The 22,273-nt window shown below is 42.3% G+C and overlaps 1 protein-coding gene across 1 annotated transcript in view; it reads right to left on the bottom strand.

Annotated features, from left to right (window-relative positions):
• Window positions 1-22,273, bottom strand: part of bmp6 (bone morphogenetic protein 6) — a 47,832-nt gene that overhangs the window by 2,020 nt on the left and 23,539 nt on the right. Inside the window, exons 2-6 of the mRNA XM_068709698.1 lie at window positions 15,045-15,237; window positions 11,521-11,669; window positions 11,216-11,413; window positions 2,056-2,132; window positions 767-877 (exon numbers count right to left, since the gene is read on the bottom strand). Of these exons, the coding sequence (XP_068565799.1) occupies window positions 767-877; window positions 2,056-2,132; window positions 11,216-11,413; window positions 11,521-11,669; window positions 15,045-15,237 (728 nt within the window). The remainder of the gene's footprint in view (window positions 1-766; window positions 878-2,055; window positions 2,133-11,215; window positions 11,414-11,520; window positions 11,670-15,044; window positions 15,238-22,273) is intronic.

Genomic DNA, 22,273 nt, shown 5'->3' with positions numbered 1-22,273 from the left:
TCGTATTATACTATAGTACTATACATTAACTTTTTTCACAAACTACACCATGACTAAAAAGAAAAAATAGTATGCCATAAAAAGTAAAAACAAAATGTCATAGCATAGTATGCCATAAAAAAGCAATAAAAAATGTCATTGTATAGTGTGTCAATAAAAAACAGTTTTAGAAGATGTCATAGTATAGTATGTCATAAAAAGTAATCAGTATGTCTTAAAATGTCATTATATAGTATCCCATAAGAATTGAGTAGTATGTCATAAAAAGTCAGTATAGATGATAACAAATGTCATTGAATTGTTTGCCATAAGCTAGAATTACTGCCTCGCGTGTTCAAGTCAAGTTGCAATTTACATCCATGTCTGTCCAAAATGTCATGACTTAATTTTATTCTATAACACATCTGTGTAAAATGATCTTAATTAGCAAATGCATTTTTGAGTTATGGCCAAAGACGTGCTTTGTGTTGTGACAATGACTTTGATCTTTGATCAAATTCTAAATAATTCGTCATTGAGTCCAGGAGGATGAATATAATGCCTCTGGGACATAAAAACACATGTTGTAACTACTGTTGTAGTTATTGCTTGAAAAAGGATTACAATAAATTCCTATAAACAGAGTCGCAGACACTTTAATGCCATAGTTTCTGAGATCCCTCAGGAACTATCACACACAACATGGCAGGGAGGGCCGAGTTAAACCTAAAACTCCTACACTGTTAGAATACACTGAGCATGATGCTCTCCTGTGTCTAGGCCTTACCAGTGTCTGAACAATGGCGTGGTTGGTGGCGTTCATGTGGGCATTAAGGGGGAAGGAGCACTCTCCATCACAGTAGTTGGCTGCGTAGCCTTCAGGAGCGATGATCCAGTCCTGAGAGAAACACATGACAGTAAGCGTTAAAAGCAGCACAGTCAGAGCAGATGACACCAATCAGATCAAAGTCAATAAAACATTCTAATATATTAATGCCTAAACAGAGAGGTACTTATTAAAACACTAAAAAGGTCAGTTGTTATTCCACAATACGTTCCCTCTCTTTGAATCACCGTAAACAACTCAATAAGAAACTGTTGCAAGTCAATGTCACATTCATTTTATGGATGCAGGTAGTCCTTGACCTGTTACAGAGGCCCACCTGACTGCTGTTGGTCCGTCTTTGAGGACGTCCCTGCTCAAACACTCCTGTCTGTGGAATCGCTCACGGACGCAATACTCTCCTCCTTCCTTTCCTTCCTCGCTGCGTCTTACTGTTTTGCTCTGACAAATTCTCTTCATGTTTTACCTCTTTCTTACTTGTTTTTGTGTTTCTCTCCAGTGCAACTTCCTGTCTGTGTTAATAATCTCTCTGTCTTTCTCTTCTATGTCTGTCCACTTCCATTTCTGTGTGTGTGTGTGTGTGTGTGTGTACGCGCACATGTGCGTGTCTGGGTGTGTGTGTTTGAGACAGAGAGATAGAGAGACAGAAAGTGCTGTCAGTCTCCCTCTAGATGTCAGTGCTGTGTTAACAGCTTGTTGGGAAGGATGTACACAACTCTGCCCTTCTCTTTCTTCCTCAGTCTTTCTCCTCATAAACACACACACACACACACACACACACACACTCATAAGAGACTTCGGTCTACTCCCACAAAGCTACTTTAACTGACATTTTCTCTTTTACAGAGTGAGTTCACAATAGGGCCCCTTAAATATTATGTGGTGGACATTTTTAGTAAGCAACTATTAAGACACCTGTCTTGACTTCATACGTCACCTGGTACTTATTGCTGTTACAGTATAAAATAACTGAAGCTTAATGACTATTGCACATTGAAGAAGACGTAGCTGAAACATTATGTGTGTGTTGATGGATAATTAGTGAACCAAATTCCATATAAAGTCAATTTTTATTTTGCTAGCCCCTTGAATATGTTTACATCAGTACGGTACCTAGGTTTCAGTAAACAAACTAGCCTTTAAGATGCATGAACCTCACTACCACTGTACCCTGTTCATCACACATGTATGCTAACGTGTTCAGATGTATTAAATAAGAAAATGTTGGCTACCTGCCAGCCCAGCTCTCTGAAGCTGACGTAGAGCTCATGTCTTCTGCATGCCGTCTTCTGATCGCTGCTGTTGTAATCTGCAACAGAACAAGAGAAATCATCAGGAAATCGCATCTTGCACACAAACTTCATAGTTTCCCCTAATTGAGAGAGGATAATTAGACCTGTTGTGAATTAGTAACACCTATATTATGTTGTTCATCTCTTTCTAGTTGCCCAACATGGTGATGGGATGGCCACGGTAAAGCTAAAACCCTTGCCTGGGTAAATTATTCCCAATTAAAGCTGAAAGTGACTCATGACATTCAGAATCTGAGAGCAGAACGACAACACAATACGCCTCATGTATTGCACTGGGTGGAGGCGCATGTGAGGGCGTAGACCACAGCGCAGGCACAAATGCTGAGCACAGCGGTCACCGTACCGTACGTGCTTCACATTCATCTTTTGTTTAATGAGTTTGAACGCCGGCCTAATTGAATTCATCAAATATTGCTTGGCGCGAGCGCAAGTGGTGACACAGTGACAACTGTGTTTACAGACTCTCCTGCCCTGCAGTTTGTTCCTAATTATCTCTGTTCCATTCTGCAGCGGCGGGGCAGACGGCCACAGACAGTCCCAGGTATAAGCTTTACTTTTCACAGTCGAGGAGGTCATTGCTGGCGTCGGTCGCCACGCTGAGGTCAAGACGGTGACACCGACTTTCCACTGACGTCCTCCTGCTCACACTCTGCGTCTCACCTCATTGATTTTATTGTTGTGATTTTGTATTTTTTTTTTTCACAAACCACCCAGAGAAAGACAATGAAAGGGGGGAAAATGAGTCCTGTAAGAACGCATAAGCAAACTAAGCTTGGCTTCTTGGTGGCCACACGACGCCTTAAGCAACACTTCAGCCTTAAGCCTGCAAGTGATGTTAATTGTAGTCGGTTGTTGGTCTGCATATTCTCACAAGTTAATTATAAAAATGTTAACCAACTGTTTTGACTGAAAACCTTCAAGTGGTTGACTAGTTTTTTTGGTCTCACTTGTCATTAGGGTTACAATACTGGTTTCCGATTCCATTTTTAGCCGAGAAGAGTTAGTGCTGGAGATATTTAGGCTACAATAAGTTTACACATTGCAAGAAAAAAAAAAAAAAAGTACAGCTTTGAGGTGATCTGCAACTGGCTCTCACATTCAACACTGTCATTTACTAGTTCTTCAGATTTGCTCATTGCATAGTCAGCCTGTTTGGTGTAGCCACTTATCCTGTCAAGCCATGCAAACATGGCTATTTGCTTCACATAAGGCAAAAGAGAGGATCTGTTTGTCTACAGAAATGCACATTTACAGGAAACAATTACCATATAATATACTGTATACGTGTGTGTGTGTGTGTGTGTGTGTGTGTGTGTGTGTGTGTGTGTGTGTGTGTGTGTGTGTGTGTGTCAGAGAAAAGGAGAGCGAGTGAGTCAGACTGCAGACGGGGATTTGTCACTCAGTCACAGCCACTCACCTCACCAACTCACCAACAGCAGACTTGTTTAGTCAGCTGGAGTTGGAGAAAGAGTGACAGACACACACACACACACACACACACACACACACACACACACCATATATACAAACAAATATATACACACTTCAATTATGTAAGGGTCATTGATGTTGGGTCCTTACATCTCTACATCTATCATTCATTACCATTGGCACTTACTGAACATACATAAATACACACACACACATGCTCACAGATGACCTGATGTTTATCTGTTTAACAGCCAAATTCACTTAGAATGAAACTCATTCAAATTAAGAGTTGTAATTTAAATTCACCAGCGCTAGTTGCATTAAGATTTCATCATCAAATCACTTTTTATTTTGAACAGACGCGCTGACCGCACTGCCCAGACTTGTGACGGTGTGTTTTAGCTGGACTCGTCTCAAATAAGAATAGCAGACAGACAGGCGCGAGAGGGAGGGAGGGAGGGAAGGAGAGAGGGAGAAAGGGAGAGAGGGAGAGAGGGATAGAGGGAGGGAGAGCAAGTTGGATTTGTCACTTGTATTCACCACAGCTTAAAATAAATGAGAAAGACAAAAGAGACAAAAGAGTAAGACGCAGTTTTGGGCTTCAGTTTCTACAATCTGAAGGGAACATGTGCAGGTGATCTAATGACAATAGTTTCTTCTTATTGCAGCAGAATATGAATATGTCATCTGATTAGACGGGTTAATTCTGTAAGAGACGGGAAACGAGAGGTGACGCTGGTCATGGCGGACGGCTGCGAGGTGAGGTCAAATGGTCATCCGTAAGCATCAAATACAGTCAGGTGTTTCTCCAGTTTATGGTTCCTTCCTTTCCAATAGGAAGGGCAGTTCACCGGGTGTCTGCTAATGTGGAAATACAGAGTTATATATGTTTGTGTGTGTGTGTGTGTGTGTGTGTGAGTGTGTGTGTTTGTGTATGCGTTTGCTGTGCATTCAGGCACATATGTTTGGCTCCAGGTGTGTCCAGATGATACACATGGATACCGGGTCACGTGCGCTAGTCCTGCCTCCCAGTGGACTGACTGATCTGCCAGAGTCTTCAACAGCAGACAGACATTCTATATGTGGACCTTCACAAATGAGGGAACAGGCTGGTTCTAGACCAGCTGCTGTAAGATTGTACAGATATTTCCTACAATTATTAGGATAAAAAAAATACACTACACACACTGCATTTGCAGTGTGTGTAGTGTTCATGTGCAGGAAACATCCAAGGACAGAGCAAAAGGGACATTGGAAGAACTAATCCGATTGGCTAAGTTACTTGGCTGACCTGATATGAACCTGAGGTGGTGTTTATAGAAAGAGGGATTGACATATTTCAGTATTATAGTAGGGAAGGGCTTTACACAGTTCACACAGTTAATGTGTAGAGATTTATGAGTCCGTATTGGAATATAGATCACATGGGTTTTATGAACTTTGGGCTTGCTATTTCTATGCCAGTCAACATGTCGCTGTAAATACCTCTATTACACTATAATACTGTACTCAATGCTTCCAAACACTGACAATGCACAGGCTCAAACTGCACAGACCTTTTTTTGTACACACACACACTCTCACAGAGACCCTCTGCTCCTTCATCCAGGTTTACTTTATGGTGTGTGACATTCAGCTTTGGGTCAAATCACAGCCCAGATTGGAGGGTGAATGAAGCTGCCTGCACGCTAGTCTGACTTCTACACCCATAGCCATTGATATAGTTCCTTGTGGGGTTTCTATGGTGGCCGGCAGGGTGGCAAAATCAGATCGTCTCATTGGATTTCTGTCTTTAGACTCCAAGTCTGCACACAGCTCCTTGCCATGAATTCAATTTGAGTGCCATGACTTTCAAAGTGAAATGCTCCAATACCTTTGAATGACAAGTGTGCAGTATTCTTCTATTTTTTAGAATAATTAAATGTTACATGTTACATGTTACCCTGTGCAGTCAGATATCAAGTTGAAATGACCATCAGCGACAGGTTCCAACACATGCACATGGTTGGATAGCTGAGATATTGATGTATTATCAGCTGATATAATTCCTGTGAGAGTTAAATTCTTGTTAAACTCATCATATTGAATGGAATGTCAACACATTAAAAGAATGTCTCGCTTTGCCGTGTGCTGTACAGCACAAGGTATAATATTCAGCAACTTATTCCCTTATGCCCGCTCTCTCTCACACACAAAACTGATTTTCCTTGCACCTCTTGGCCTTCAAAGCCATGTGCATTTACAGTCTGTGGGGCTCTTTTAAGAGGAATAAAGCTGATATTTACTGTGGGCTTTCATTGAGTGTAAAGGCCCAGATTTGTGGTGCCCATAAACCACATCTCCCCTTCCTGCCTGTAAAAATTTTATGCCACACAGCTACCGCTGAGCTCCAGCTCCCATGAGGCTTCATTCATTTATTTTTCCTTTCCTGGACAGAAGGCAGAGGTGGGAAGGAGATTGAGGAAAAACGTACTCTGACAGACATGAGTGGTATCAAACTTATGTAACTCTGGACAAGAAAGAGAATAAGCATATTTCCTAAAACATCAAAGGCAGCACATGAAGAACCAAACAGTGAATTTGAATTCGACCTGCCTCTTGCATAGCTGTCAGGATCAAATATTTTAACATCAAATGGAAGCAGGATTTCCTTTTACCGACATGGCAATGTGTATGGAGCCAGTGGAACTGAGCTCCACTCCCATATTACAGCAGCTTGCCTCACTGTGTTTTACCTGGAAGTGTTTCTCTGTGAGTAGACAAGCATCCGCTTGACCATGTGACACTAAAACTCCACTAAAGCCAATTCATATTGAATTCATTGAGGCGGGGCAGCGACTGCCGGTTCCCCACCCTGTGTATTCAATAGCAGGGGAAACACTGCTCCTTACTGAGCACAAGCACTGTAGCTCTTTAACACTGAGACGTTCAATATAATGTGCTGGGCCGATATTAACCTCTCACTACACTACCTGCCATTCATTAAGCCCCCAAAACACTTTCACCAGCACCTACGTTAGGGGGAAAAAGCTGTAAGTTATATCCATGACATGTTGTTCCAAAAGTACAAGAATTAAATGGTGCCAATTCAGACTTTATAGTCAGGGTGTTTGGTCTAGGAAGTATGTGCGTGTCTGTGTGCGTGTGACACATGACATTAAAATGTCATTTCAACCCCCGGCACGCCACAATCTCGCTGTAGCTCTATAGTTCGCTCCAGCAATTTCTCAAATCAAGAGTGAGAAAAGATTGCAGCTTTTACAGTATCAATTACATGAAGCCCCATAGAGGTGGTGGTGACAGAAAACTTGGGTTGCATAGGCCCAATGTTTAAGATAGAATCTGGGTCACTAACCCAGAAGGTGGAAGGAGAGAGTCCCGATGGCCTCATTCCTTCCTGAAAGGAGAGAGGCCATGAACAGCGACATGAAAGGAGAATGTCACTGTTGTCCCTGACGTCTCTCCTCTCTTTTCCCCCTCCCACCAACCACCACTACTGAAGTTTATCTTTCTTCCTGTCTTTCATCACAGAGGTTATTAAACCCTGCGAGGGAGCTCCGCCATGTCTAATTACTCCAACGGTAAACAAAAGGAGGTCGGGGTGGGGAGGGAGCGAGGAGAATGAGGAGGTGGAGGGAGGAGAGGAGAGACAGATGAAAAAACACGGCTGGCCCAGCGCCGTGTTATTATAATTCCTTAAGCGATACTGTTAGCGCGGTCAGTCTTTTAGCTGTGCAGCTAATGACTGGCTAGGCCTAATTACAGGCCGCCTTTGCAGCCGGGACGTGATATTCCTTCCCCGGATGGTTGTTAACTTCCCCCACAGCCAAAGCCCAACCCGACTCCCATTACCTCCCCGGCCTTCTTCGCCCACAAAACCCCAAATTACCTTTAAAGGTGTTGTATTGTTTTCTTGGCAAGGTACACACAGCAGCCTTTTCCACTGCGCACACATCAGGCACACCCAGAGGGGGCGGAAGCATCATGCTGACAGAACTATTCATACATCCAATGCATAAATCCAAATTTAAGAGAACATTTATACTAGACTAAAAAAAACAATATGCTCAATAATTAAGCAAACAAGCCATTCGTCTCCGTGGTCTGCAAATTGTCTGCTTTCGTGACTGGAATGTGAAAAACAAAGATGGCTTATCACACTATTATCTCAAGACCTGATAGAATTCATTTGGCTGAATTTGTCCAAGTTTGTCATCTGGAAGACATTTAATATCACATGTCATTTTAAATCCAGCTCACTAAAAATGTGAGAATGAGGAAATAACAAGGCCCAAGGCCTCACAGGGAGTACAGTAGGGACAATTTTTATATCCTTAGCAGACTGGGAGAGGCATTTCAGTAATTTATGACAAAGCAAAGCAGCACAGCCAAATGTATAAAATGAAAATTGACAAAAAATATCTCCCACGCTGTCAGTTGTACTTAAAATGACGACACAACGTTACCAGACTGATACAAAAGATGCAGTGAAATCTGTGCAGTGGTCAACCACACAGGTCAGGAGTGTGCAATTTGGGCAGAGGAGGGAAACTATTTTTAGAAAGCACACAGAGCAAAGTAACTCATGCGGAAAAAAGTTTTAAAAAAAAACCTCTATGTGGAAGTCACTGCACAGGAGAGCAATTAAAAACAAACACATTGCTGCCTTCCGGCCTTAGATGTGATATTTTTTTTAGGGGAAAAAAAAGTATCACGGTGAATTATTGAGGAAATTCTCCTTTTAGTTGGCGCCGTGGTGGCCTGAACTGATGTACTGTAGCACTGTGCCAAACAGAAACTAGGGGACAACGTCCACATTTTGTTTCTCGCCATGAGCGCGCCACAAGACGGATGCTCTCCCCATCCATCCTGTCCTCCTCCCCGTCTCTGGAGTGAGCGATGCGGTATTGAAACCATATGCCCTCCTGAATTCCTCACGGATCCTCCCATCCCGTCCAATCCCAGCAGTCCTCCGCTGGCCGTGGACACTCGGCTGTCGCGAGGGGGGCCTCCCCGCTTCCTGTGTAGGATCTAAATATTTACACTCCCCGTCGTTCCCGAGTGGCGAGGCGGAGAGGTCTTGATGTTTTGGGTTATGTAAAGTCCAATCCTCCAGGACGCCTATTTAACAGTTTGTCCTTGTTAGAGCAGATTTTTTGAGCGGAGAAAGTTTTCTCATCCTGATAAAGTCTGGGACACAAAAGCAGACTACGGCCAACCTACCTTTGTCACAATTTGCTTATAAAGGTCAGTTAGTATTTTACTACTTCTTTAATTATGAATTCATGAACAATTGACAAACATATTCCTTTATATACTGAAATAAAGCAGAGGGGACATTCGTTAGAGAAAACGCATTGTGAGCACATGGCGTGCCTCTTAGCCTTCCGATTCACTAGTGTACCCCAGTATCAGTATCATCTTCAAGGCATCTGGACTTAAAGACATCTCAAGCCAAAGACAACTGGGTAGGAGAGAGAACAAGTCTGCAAAACTGAACATGTGGTAGGCTACACTCTAACTGTCCTGTAGCATAACAAATGATGAGTCTTTGTTCTCTGTTTTGTCAGCCAAAGCTTTCATCCAATGCAATTACTGAGAAAAAGCCCTGCAGGAACTTTACTCACAACCTGTTGTGTTAACAGCAGCACACAGTAACCTACTGAGAAAGTGAAGGAGATGCACTGGACAAACAGGATATAGAGCCAAAGAAATCTCAGCAAGGGTTTTTCAGAGTATTAATGAGAACAAACCCAACTTGTCCCACAAATACTTCTGTACACCACGCAGATGGTAGAGCCATTTAACGGGGGAGCAGGAGAAGCAAAGCAAAGGTAAATCGCTTCCCAGGTAGCCAGCCAAGTGGGGCCGTCTACAGCTGTGTCAGTGCACTAAAGCTGTGTTCTGGCACCAGAGAACCAAATGTGAGCCGCCTCTGGCCCAGATTTAGTCAGGTTTTTAAGGTGCAGGCTTGAGCCGTTTTGGGCTGAGAATCAGCTTGAATTAGTGGCTAATTTAGGACAAGTCTCTTGGATCAGCTCAAGTATACTTAGGCTGATTCTCAACATCATTTATCACAAGTCTCACTGGAGACCGGCAAGCTGGTGTGTACAGCTTAGGCTGCTGTTTGGTCAAGCAATTTCGGCTACTTGAAGCTCAGCAGACACACAGCCCTATGAGATATTTAGAGACAGCAATGCTGTGTGCTTAGTGAGCTATGATACAGAATCTAAACATGACTATACTCAGTTTTACATATATTTCTGATTGTGGAATCAAGTTCACCCAGGTTTTAGGCTGACATAAATCCATGGTAGACTATACAAGTTAAGAGATACAAGTTATATAATGCTATGATCCTTCAGACGAATACGCATTTCACAATTTATGTCCAATGTTATCAAGCAGTGTGCTAACCAACTCTTTAGTCCCCAGACCTTAATCATAAGGTAATCAACCTGTATTTTTTTTTCTTTCCATAATAATTTTCCATAACTATACAGCAGCTGACATGCGCAAATGTTGTAGAAAGACTTTTAGAAAACGTTGAGCATGGGCATGGGAAAACTTGAAATATATTAACACTTAGAAATATCACTAACACTTGGAGGTATATTATTTAGGGCTGCATACGCAGCAGAGTCAAAGCTTTGAGCCATGAAGGCTTAATATTAACACAAATTAGCCAAGGATCAGACGGCTATTAACAGCAGGCTCCCTGAGCCCTTGCTTCATGTACTGCACTAGTCACACAATGAAGCCTCACAGGAGCAGCTTAGCTGTAAGCGCTGTAAAGTCTGTCCAGAATCACGCAGCAGGTGAAAGGTGAGCGGATTAGGGTTTGATTTAATTTGAAAAGCTTGCGGAGTTCACAACATGAGGCTTATACCTGCTCATTACATCATACTGCTGAGTAGGAAGAGAAGCGGGGAGGACTAATGAGGAGGTTCAGAGGATGAGGTCACCTGTCACGATGCATTCGCCATGGATATTCATTCGTCCACTAATTTGTGTCTCCGACATTTTGCCGTTTGTCAAAAAATCTCTAGTGAGCACTCAAATTGTTCCACGACGCAACACAAAAAGTCATAATTAGTCTGTCTCAGGAATCTTCTCTTCTCGTTACACTTTGTCGGTCTTTTTTCTTTCAGTTTGTCCCCAAACTCCTTTCTCCTCTATACTCTCCCTAACAGCACGTATGTATCTCATACTCCAACCAACTTTCTAGGTCAACTCTTCTGGAGAGCTGCCACAGAAACCCAATAAAACATTGTATATGTATACAGTATATAGCTCTGAAAAACACTATATTCATTGCTCACTATGCAGGTTTCAGGATACACTTCATCCATATAGAGAAACTGCAGTAAAAATAGATTTTGGACATCATCCCTGTGATGGGACTTTCATCTGATGCGGGCTGATTAGAGAGAGCTCCGGATGAAGTCAGGTCCAATTCATCAAGCGTCTCAAAGAGGAACACTTCAAACACATGCTACACATCCACTGATCTCAACAGGTTAGGCATCAGTTACGGATGTAGTGAGTTTGGATTGAGGTCAGTTCTGCATCTGATTGTGTTCACGGTTGTATTGTTTGATGAGGTCAGTTGAGGTTCAGTGTTTCATGTAGCGGACGTCAGACTGACCTGCTGGGCCTAGCCCTCTGGACCCGTCCTGTGGCTGCGTGGACCGGTTGCGGTTCTGCTGCCGACGTTTTCCGCCAGTGGAGCGGGCGGTGCGGATGTGCACTTCACTGACTTTGAAGAACGCCACCATGAAGGGCTGCTTCTCCAGCGCACCGTCACGTCCTACGAGCCCCGCCTCCTTGGAGCTGATGCTCTGCCCTGTTTACAGAAAGTGACTTACTTAAACTATCAAAAGGCAAAACTTTAAAATTGCATTGTTTGCTTTAAAAGCAAAACAAAAGCGTATACACAATGAAATCTCTTACCGCTGCTGGTCTCCACGCTGACCTGCAGGCCCAGATTGTGTGCCGGGCTCATCACCCACAGGTTGCTAGTGGCAGTGATGTCAAACTCCAGCCAGCCCTCCTCAGACGCCCACAGCCTGCGAGACTCCAGCAGGAAGAGGTCTGCCTCTCTGGGGGAACGTGGGAGAGGACACACACAAATAATTAGATCATAGATTATAATATAGATATGTTTGTGACTTGATGGTGTCAGGGCTGGGTGAAGCTGATTAGCCAAGGAACCTTATTTTGGGTGCAACAGCTGTCATCTAATGAAAAAGATGATGGGAAGGAGAGAAATAAGCCACTGTTATCAAGCAGACGTAGTCAAAGCACTCTAAGTGAACTAGTGTGTCTGATTATCCAAAGTGCCCTTTAAGGTTCAGAGCAGCCAAGCTAGTTAGTACGCGTGTCAGCTTATGGCCGACCACATTTTGAAGTTCTTTGAGGTTTTTCAGACCTGAGAGGGCAACTATCAAACTGTGCCGTAGTCATCAAAAAGGCTTACTTAAACTACGGGAAGAATATTATCAACATTTTAAAATAATAGATGGAGCCAACAAAAGATATCTAAAAGATATAAGAAGAGTACATGAAACAAAGAGAGGTGCAAACGAATTTGCTAGGAGCACAAAAGAGGAAAAATGACTGTAACACAACTTCCAGGGAGCGAGCGAGGGAGAAATAAAGACTAATAATTATGCGCTGTATAGTTGTTGGTACATTGTATTTTTTTTTTTTCTTTAGTCAATCAATCTACAGCATAAATACAGAAATACGGTACAGTGCCATTATCATGTAGCTCAGAACACCAGCAGACTGATCTACCTCTTTAAGAAACCAAAGGGAAACACAGGAGCTGGTGGTTTGTGTCAGGGTAACAGTATCATAACAAAATGACAGAAAGATGAATAGCTGCACTTAACAGAAAAGGCTTGGATACACTGTATTGTACTCCACTGTTGGTCTGACCCTTCAGTCTACCTCTCTGAGGGACAGGACAAAAGGAAGGCATTAAATCTTTGGTATCAGGCTACAGGTATGTTTATATCATTCACTATAATGTGTGAACAAAATCAGGCTGCAGAATGAAATAACGTGTCAAGCAAGGGAAGAAAAAAAAAAAAGACCCACGTAATACAACTGAGGAGGAATTAATGAAAAGAGAGCAAAGGAGTTGTAAAGAAAAGACAGAGTGTGAGTGATAAGAGGGCCTGTCCTCCCACCATCCCATTACAGTGGTAATGACACAGCGTCGGGTCCGTCGGACCGTCCTCCAGAGCCGACATCAAAGACGCACAATCATCCAGGTGTTCGGAGAATGCCCCTGCAGTCATGCATCAGAGGCCCCTCTTTATTGGTCATTAATGAGAGTGTTTCTGACAGTTTCCGTATTAGACTCTATTCCCCTCACACACACACACACACACACACACTCCACCCTTTTGCTAAGTTATCGTGTTGCCAGTGTACCGATGTTTCCACCTCGTCGTCACAGCCGCTGTACGGCCGACGAAGGATGGCAGGGGGTCCATCAGAGAGCCGCCTGCAGGGCGAAGGCTACTGAGGGCCTTCTGTAAAACTTCTTATTGACTGACTGCTTAAATGAACTGGAATAATAAGGTGAAAGGTGAAAGTTGTGTGTGTTTTTTTTACTACAATAAATCTCCTTTATAAGTCTCGTCAGTGAATGTTGTTAAAAATGTAACACAAGGTGGGAGAGCGAAGCACACAGCTGGCCTGGTTATTGCATGTGCTTTCATCTTTTGAACTGTTGAAAGGGCATATTTGTAAGATTGTAAAAGCAATATGCAATTCAGATATCTGGATGACAAGGATGCAGAGGATTTTAGTATAAGAAGGAGGTTTACACGCCAGTATAGCTCAGCAGCATTTTAAGAATCAGAGTAAAGGCCATATTACGGTTAAATACTTGTATATGGAAAACAGGAGGAATGAAATCATCTTGTTAGGTATAGTATAATAGCTGGTAAAAATGCAGCTTGATGGCTTTGGGTCGGTAAAAACAGCCTTTGCAGCAACCTGCCCTTTCTCAATACGATGTCAAGCTTGCCACATTTCTGGCATTGTAATCTCCCACATTCCTTGCTTGCTGTTAGCGAAACCGCCCCAATCAAATGAAAAGTACAAAGGGTGTCAGGATAATTAAGCGCTCTATCATTACGGCTCAGAGTCAAAACAGGAGTCAGGTTTTTACGGGAAGGAAGGCGCGAGAAAGTTAATAGGCTCCCCACTGATTGGGCGATTACACAGGAACAGTTTTGCAAAAGGCAGAAAATGGGGAATACAACAACAACAACAACAGACTTAACAGCATATAAACCACCAAACCTCAGACGTCACGCTACATTCGGCACTGAAGACAATGAAGAAAGGAATAGAAAAGGAGAACAGTTGCAACTATAATGTTGTTGCGACGTCACTGGTTATGTCAGTGGATGCATGTTGCACCTTGAATTCACGCCGACAAAGCACACAAACACATCGGGACCAAACCTTTCTCCATCTGATAGCACACCATCAAGGCTGTAATTTTCTTCAAGGTAGAACCCTGTCCTACAATAATACAGAAATTGGAGATATATGGGCCCTTTAATCTCCAAATATCTCCAAAAATAAAGGGCTTTACCTCCAGGCTGGAGTGCACAAACTACCCATTGTAGGGATAAAGGAATGCACAAAATAAGTAGGTCTTGATACCCAAAGAAACCTTTTGACAGACAGAAAAAATAACAATCTGCGGGCCTAAGAGTGGACCAGCTTTAGCCGAGGACTGTAGTCAGAGAAAATTTGGTGTTAAAGACCCCACCTTAAGGTGTTTTGTTTCTTGACAATATTCAACCCAAAATAATACATTAATCAAGTGTAACAGCTCTCCATGCGCCAAGCTTTAAAGGAGAAAGATTATTTGATGTGTATGCATTGAGAAACAAAACAATATAAAAATGTATTTCAGGAATTCTCTTCATGCTGGAGGTCTCGCTGGGCGGGCTTGTTAAAACACAAATATCATTCAGAGATCTTCCTGGATGTTTATCTGCCCCTGCAGATGTAATGTAAATGTTTGGCATGTATTAGCTGCGCTCATTTGGAGGACGGGAGGATTTTGAAGCTGTGCTATTTCTGTAAGACTTGGTTTTGCTTGATTTTACAATATAAACATGGCAAGGGGCCAGAGTGTGTGTCACACACAGGGAGGATGACAGAGAGAAACACACATGGAGAGGCAACTAAATCATAGTCTTCACCTGTTTGTCTCCAGAAAAGGTCAACGGAGCATGCTTGCTATTTTCAGGACCACCCTCTTTTTCCTGACTTGTTGATTCCCAGTACAATCACAGTGCAACCCCTCTGCAAACCCACCAGACCCTGCATATCTCACTTGCAGGGTTTTAAACCAGTTATTTTCCTGTCAAAAGCGTATCACTATGTGTGTTTGTTACTGTGTGTGTGTGTGTGTGTGTGTGTGTGTGTGTGTGTGTTACCTGTTAGGATGCTCCTTGACCACCTGGTAGACTTTGAGTAGGAAGGTGTCATTGCGGAAGGCGCGGCTCACACACTCCTTGTAGAGGCGAAACTCTGCTGCGGTGACGGCCTCGCCCTCTGGGATCTGTGAGAGGTTGAACTTAAACTCCTTGTGGTGACGCCGCTGTGGAGAGAGCTCCCTGTCGTACTCCACTGTGGGATGGGAACACACACACACACACACACACACACACACACATACACATATTAATTAAATAATTGTGCACAAAGAGAAAGAGACAGTAAAGATAATATAGAGAGACAAGTGGGAAAACTTTACTCTCTCGGCATGAAGATAAATACTGGAATGCAAGTTTCCTGCTCCCACTCTTTGGAGGAAATCATGGTTTGATTACATTTGTACTTAAGCAGGTCAATTGATGTGTCAACTATATTATTTTCCTATGGTCAGCATCGTCTTTTCTGACCTTTAATGTCCTTTCAGTGGCTTGTCTCAGGATTATCATGCATTCTCTACAAATAGGATCAAATTGCATATTTACAAACAGGGTTTCAGAGTAAATATATACAGCAGTGGGTGATAAGCAGATATCCTGCGCTGAGGTCGACCATAGAAGCCTTTAAAACGATCACATGTGATTTATACTTAAGGTCTAATAGGTTTCGTGGCTTCCAGTTTCCCTAAATAAACCCCTGTTATCATCAGTCTGAAGCAAAAGCCTGTGACCACTTCTGACGGCGTGAAATGACAAAACCAACAAATGTGCTCCCCTCCTATGCTTTTAAGTGCAATATGCGCCATAATGATACTGTGCTCTCCGGGGAATTGGTTCCTGTCTCGGCTGGAGGGTTTTCTCCCACAGCAAAGAGTCGGCAGAGTCAGTTTGTCGACGGACACAAAGAGTGAGAGGAGGGAAATGAATAAAGAGGGGCATGTCGAGTGCAATTAGAAGGCCGTGCACAGAAATACCCATGCAGACATAAACAGTAAACGCTAAGCCTGAAATATGTGCTATATTCTGCAGAACACACAGAAAAACTAGCAACGTAATCGCTTGAGTACCCAAAACACACATGACCACACTCTGACTATTCTTACTCCATCACACTCTTACTGATTTAAAATACTTACAACACACACACTCTCCATCATCATCTCCTCTCTAGTTTCCAGTCAGTGCAGCGAGGTTCAACAGGCTGCGACTTCCTAGTGCAGACTGTAAGTGCAGACTCACTAGGAACCAGCCAGGATGTTTACTACCATCTCAGTTTTTCACCTGCAGCGGGACTAAACATATATGTCCAACAGCATGCATCTGCCTCCATCAGTCCTTCTACTACTGCTAGTGCGACAGCTGCTCCAGCCTGCAGGATTTTAGTAAAAGGACATTTTGGGAAATGTTGATGAGGAGTGAAATGAGGAGGTTGATACCACTGTCAAATATGCAAAATGTGAAGCTACACACGGTTAGTTTAGCTTAGCATAAATACTTTAAACAGGGGGACACAGTTAAATTTGACATATTTAGCCTGCAAAACGTCAAGTTGCAGCACATAACAAAGCCAGCTGGTCCAGTAAGTGTAGTAGAAGCAATAGTTGAACATATTCAAAAAGGGATTACTTTAAAAGTAAGAGCCAATATGAACACACCTCCTAACTTACTACATGACAGCAGGCACATCTAGTACACTAGAAACATGAAGGAGTCTTCCTCTTTCCTCCATTAACCCAACACATGGCTTCAAAATAAGTGTGCGCCCAGCATACATATCTGAGGTAGTCTTTCACTTTATTCAAACAGATATTTCATTTTATTTTGAAGATTCATTTGGACAATTTTATAGTCGAAAGCTTTGGTAAGAAGAATTTGGTTTTGTACCCAAGCCAGGCTTGTTAAAACCTTCTGGTGATTTTATGATGTGGGGACCCACCCAAAACGGACCAATGACACATTTTGTTCCCCGAGTCATACCCAAAGAGAAAATTGTGTTGATGTGAGAACATTGGAACCAATCAGGCCCTCCCGAAAGTGCCAGCCCCACCTTGTACCCACACCCAGGAAGGTCAAAGCTCCCCACGTCCCCAGACACTTCCAAGTTACATAAATACTAAAGTTAAGTAAGAAACTGAGCAGACAAGGCAGGGAGGGAAGGCGTGTCTTCCTAGCTTCATTGGGTTTCTGGGGAAAATCAGTGAAGTCCAATCCTGAAATATATTGCCGTGACTTGATCAAAACAAATTACAATAATTGAAGCCTATCCGTTTGCGTCTGAGCCAGTTCTCTCTACTTCAAATGCTTTCCAATGAAGCCAAAAAAAAAAAAAAAACACCCATAGAGAAGGAAAATGTAATTCACATCACTGTGACTTCTAGCAGATGTGACAGTGACCATTTCATCATCGCACTCCACAAGCTGCCCACCCACACCACACCACAGATACAGATGCTGCAGTAAAGTGTGTGTGATAACTGGTCTGGTCTTGCGTTGAACGGTAGATAGATCTGCTAAGCTTGTGTGTCTGTGTGTGGAGGCTTTAAGCAGAGGTCATGGTACTCTAAATGACTTTACAACACTCCCTTCAACAGCCCAGGGCTTAAACACCAGCAGCTTGGAATTTTATTTTCCCCGTATAAGAGTCCACTGACTTTTTGGCACAACAACTCTTTGATAAACTGACTGTAGGTGGTGAGAAGGTCAGGAGGAGTCTCACATGTATCAAATATTTATTACATCTGCTGCAATGCACATCCAATGTACAAAATATCAGGCGCCTGGCTGTGTTGGCAATCTTAGCATCAGAAATGTATTTCAGATTTTACATTTGTTAAGGGGGACCTAACAAACAGATGCTATTGGTTGCATTATGGAAAATAAAAGATGTTTTGGATCTTGACCCATAGGAGGGACTACAAGTCAGAATATCTCGGCCTCTGTTGCTTTGATTTTTGAAAATGCTTTTGTTTTTATACGCCACTCACAAGTCCTCTTACTTCATGGAAGAACAAATACTAAATTGCTTGAAAGCCCCTTTGTTTTTGGATGTTAATCATAAGTTACGGCCAGGCCATGAGTTTGTTACCACTTATGTTACACTTGGAATTACAACCAGTAAGCTGACCTGAACAGGCTGATCAAGATAACTATTTGAGATGACGTGAACACGGCTTTAGTACTTCTTCAAATTACGCATACACAAACTGAGTTATCCAGTACAGCCTTGGTCTTCCAGTGAAGCAGTGAGGGTGTTCACAGCCTAATCTAGTCCTAGATTCCAACTGGCAACTTCTTATAGGAGAAGGAAGTCGTTTTGAGCGGCATCTAGATGAAGACGAACAATTCAAACTTTGAACTATGAAGATGGCAACAGTCTTACAACTCACATTATCGCACACGTTATCGCCGCAGTCCTCTGCGAGGCTACTTGTGAGCCACAGAGCTAGCGGCTAAGTAGCATTCCAGCTGCCTCTCCACCTTCTCAGCTTGCAACTCGATTGAAATCCACTGAGGTTCTGCATGTAAAATCAAAGGGAAGTGTTCACACGACGTGTACAGGGAGCGTAACCTCTGCGCTAATCTACCATGATGTGAGCTTTGAGACAGGAACACACAGAAGGGAAAAGGGATTTAGATTTGGATGATTCAGAGAGGAATTCATTCAGAGTGATTCTAAAGATGGGGAAGGAGTGATTACAGCAGTGATTTGGTGCAAACGGTGCTCTATGGGAAGTGAATTGTTTTTGTGTCATGTGTGAATACTAATCTGTAGGTGTACTGTATTTTATGGCTGTGTTTTATTACCACACTCCCATGGTCACCAGTTCATGAGAAAATGCACAAAAACATGTTTCTTTTTTATTGAGACTCACGAACCCACCCTATGAACCCACACAGAGGCAGTCAAGGTTAACCAGAAAATATGACAACAGCGGGACTTTCTCTGATGATTCACCTAAACACTGTGGGTGACTTTATCTGCTAGTAGAATCAGAAAGAGAAAGAAAAGAGAGGAGAGGAGAATAACTGATGACTGCTTGAATATTGATAAACTGCAGGTAGAGAAAGACAGAACACATAAATGATGGTAGACAGAGAAAGAGAGTGAGAATGAAAAATTTGAAATACAAGAAGAGGAAAAAAAAATCTAAATTTGTATGTTAATTAAAAAAAAAGGTTCATGTCAATTAAAATAACACAGAAGAAGAAAAGAAGAAGTGGATCAGATGACAAGACCAGACAAAGAAAGACAGAGTCAGTTGTGCTAAAGAAGAGAGAATGAAACAGAAAGGATGAAAGATTGAGACAGTAGTCAGTGATAGAAAGAGAGTGAGACAGACGATTGGCAGATTCACTTCGACGCTTTGATTCTCGTTTCCACCTGTGCGACATCTGGAGCTGCTTTCACTGTCACTAGGACCATAGTCCTATATATCCCGTTATCATATGATAAAGGGATATAGAATTAATACACTCTACATTCTAAACAATATATAATTGTACTGTCATGGTATGAAGATTTAAGCCTATGAATCAATGAATGAATTAGGACCGACTACATCATTTGAAGAAAAAAAAACTCTGGAAAAGAAGTGAAGGAACTTCAGTGTGGCAGGTTCGGTTTTTATAAAATGCGACGCATGCCCCTTTAAGAAGCAGAGGAAGGGAAAAGGTGCTGAAAGAAAGACATGTGAGTGAAAGTTGAGCCAGAAGACTATCTGTGCAGGCGGATCAGCAGACAAATACAAGAGAGAGGAAGAGACAAAAATGAATCTGATAGTGATTGATAACCACAACTTCTGGAGTAATAATAAAGAAGAGCAACTGCCGGTAACATCTTCATGGACATTGGAAGTTGTGAGGAGTGAGGATGCAATCCCCAATGTGGTAGTTGTGATGGAAAAGTACCAGAAAAAGAGAGCAAAGAGTGGGATGAAATCAAGAAGGAAGGAAAGAAGGAAGGAAGACACATTTAAGAGATTTCCAGGAAATAAACTAGAGAAGTTTAGCGTAAGAGAATAGCAGTGATTTTCAACATGAAGCAGAAACAACGAGACTGTGCAGCAGAGGCCTTAGGGTGGTTGACAGGCTGACTCGTCCGTGGTCACTGGTCAGCGAGTTTGCTCACACTCCTAATGCTGTCCAGCCAATCCCTCGGAGGGACAGCTGGCGAACAGCCGCCTGCATCAAATCCCTCCTGCTTTCTCTCACTCGTCCCACAAGCTCGGAGCAAAACAACCAACGGCCATCTTCTCTCACCAAAATACTTTTTTCGCCTGTCTTCAACACTAACTCTGTCAATTTAATTAAAGGGAACCGTTAAGGATGGTTTTCTATGTGTATAGATCTATCCATTTTAAAAAAAAGGGGAACTATTGAAAGTGTTCAGTCTCAAAGCTAGATGAGTAATATATTTTCACTATGGTGCTGAGGCTTGTGCAAGGAACAACCATAGGCATTCGACACAGGTTTGGCCCACAATCTTAAGAAAAAAAGTGCATCTTCTGAATATGTTATCGCTAAGATACTTTTACAGAGTTACTGTTGTAGACTTTCCCGTAGCAGACAGTGCTGCAATGCAGATTACAGAGAACAGAGCACCTGGGACCCAGATAATACGAGTCTTAAGGGAGCTCTTATTAGATCCGTCAGTAAGATTTTACTAGGTACCAGTTTGATGACAGACGCAGAGATTTAGTTCATACTGCCAATTCAAACAGGGTCTATTGTTGCAGACAAGTAAAACACATGCAAATCCCTCCACCTCAGACAGCAGCATGATGAACCAGTTCTAGGGTATTTTGGGCCACAAAACATTCAAGCAAGACTATTTAACTGTGGCTGAAAAGCTGCCACCATAGCCACAAGTGGATTTAACAATTTCCCTTCATTTCCCAAGATTCTCCTGAGTCAGTTGCTTTAAGAGACACCAGAATTACTTAACCTGACTGAAAGCAATTGAAATGGATCTGTTATGTACCAGGGGATGTAGCAGACTAATGGATTTCCACAGAAGATTTGCCAAGCACATGGCACCTAACTTTGCTGAAGTAGGCATTTACTAAAATTCACGGAACAACTAATGGAACACTGTAGATTTAAATGCGTTGCACAAGGTCAGATTAGAGGCAATTGTTCAAGGAATTAAAAAAGCATCTTGCACTGTCCGCCTCACAATTATTTCAGACCGTATTGCTAGAAAAGAATGTAGATATTTGAGGATTCAAAACACAGGTTTATGGTCAATGCCAACATTTCTAGAACTCTCACTTCCATCAATATCTGTCAATTACGGTTTGGTTCAGGTCAGGCAAAAAATGTGGTTATCACACAATCCATGGTTTACTCTGCTTCTTCCTCTTAACAGCAAAGAGTGGATGTTGCCATTTATTTTGTGAGACAAGTACAGTTTGAGTATTTAAAAGACATCTCCATGCTCTGGCTTACTGTCCTTGTAGCAATATTTGCTTTCAGGCTTTCCACTCAGTGTCTCTTGGTAGAAATAGGATGATTGCCGTCGGAACCACTGACCTTGTTGAACTAACATGAGAACAAGAAACCAGTGTAGCTGTAAAAAAAAAAAAAAAAAAAAGCTGAGTTTTCTCCTCAGTACAGCAAAGATTCCAGTACATTCTCAAAAAACAAGCTTTGTGGAGGTTTTATGCAGAGAGCATGTCAAAACTGGATCCTGAAGACACTCGTAAAAATCCCTGCAATCTAATTTAATCTTTAATTTACTATTTCCTCTGACCCATAATGCATCACACTGATGGGGAGGCTATGAGAGGGAGGCAAAATTAGTGAATAAGGGAAAGGGAAGAATAATAAAGCAGACACTTTCACAAACTCTCTTCAATTACATTTTTGCACACCAAGAACCTGTCAACATTGTTGGAGACTTATATAAACCAATAAAAAAAAAAATCTGGAAGTGCAAGGCATGAAAAGAATTCATCTGTGTTTACATAATTACAGCCCATAACCTATCAGTATTTTTTTTCTCAGACTTGATGGTTTCTGATGATAGGTCAGATATGTTCTGGTCTTCCATTCATCACTAATTCCTCCAAAGTCCCTAATTAGTGGTTTGGCCTGTCAGGTTGACTTTCACGGGGAACTTTTGCAGTTGACATAATAACAACCCTTCAGCGATCGCCACTATTTCATGAAGAAAAATCCCAACTCATTAAGAAATCATGTGCTGTAAACACATTCTCTTGTCTGTCTTTCTG

Source organism: Cebidichthys violaceus, unplaced genomic scaffold, assembly GCF_023349555.1.
Source record: "Cebidichthys violaceus isolate CVI_PGR_0920_01 unplaced genomic scaffold, fCebVio1.0.p SCAF_15, whole genome shotgun sequence".
Lineage (NCBI taxonomy): Eukaryota > Metazoa > Chordata > Actinopteri > Perciformes > Stichaeidae > Cebidichthys > Cebidichthys violaceus.
The sequence above is the reverse complement of the archived record's forward strand: the minus strand, read 5'-3'. Positions and strand labels throughout refer to the sequence as shown.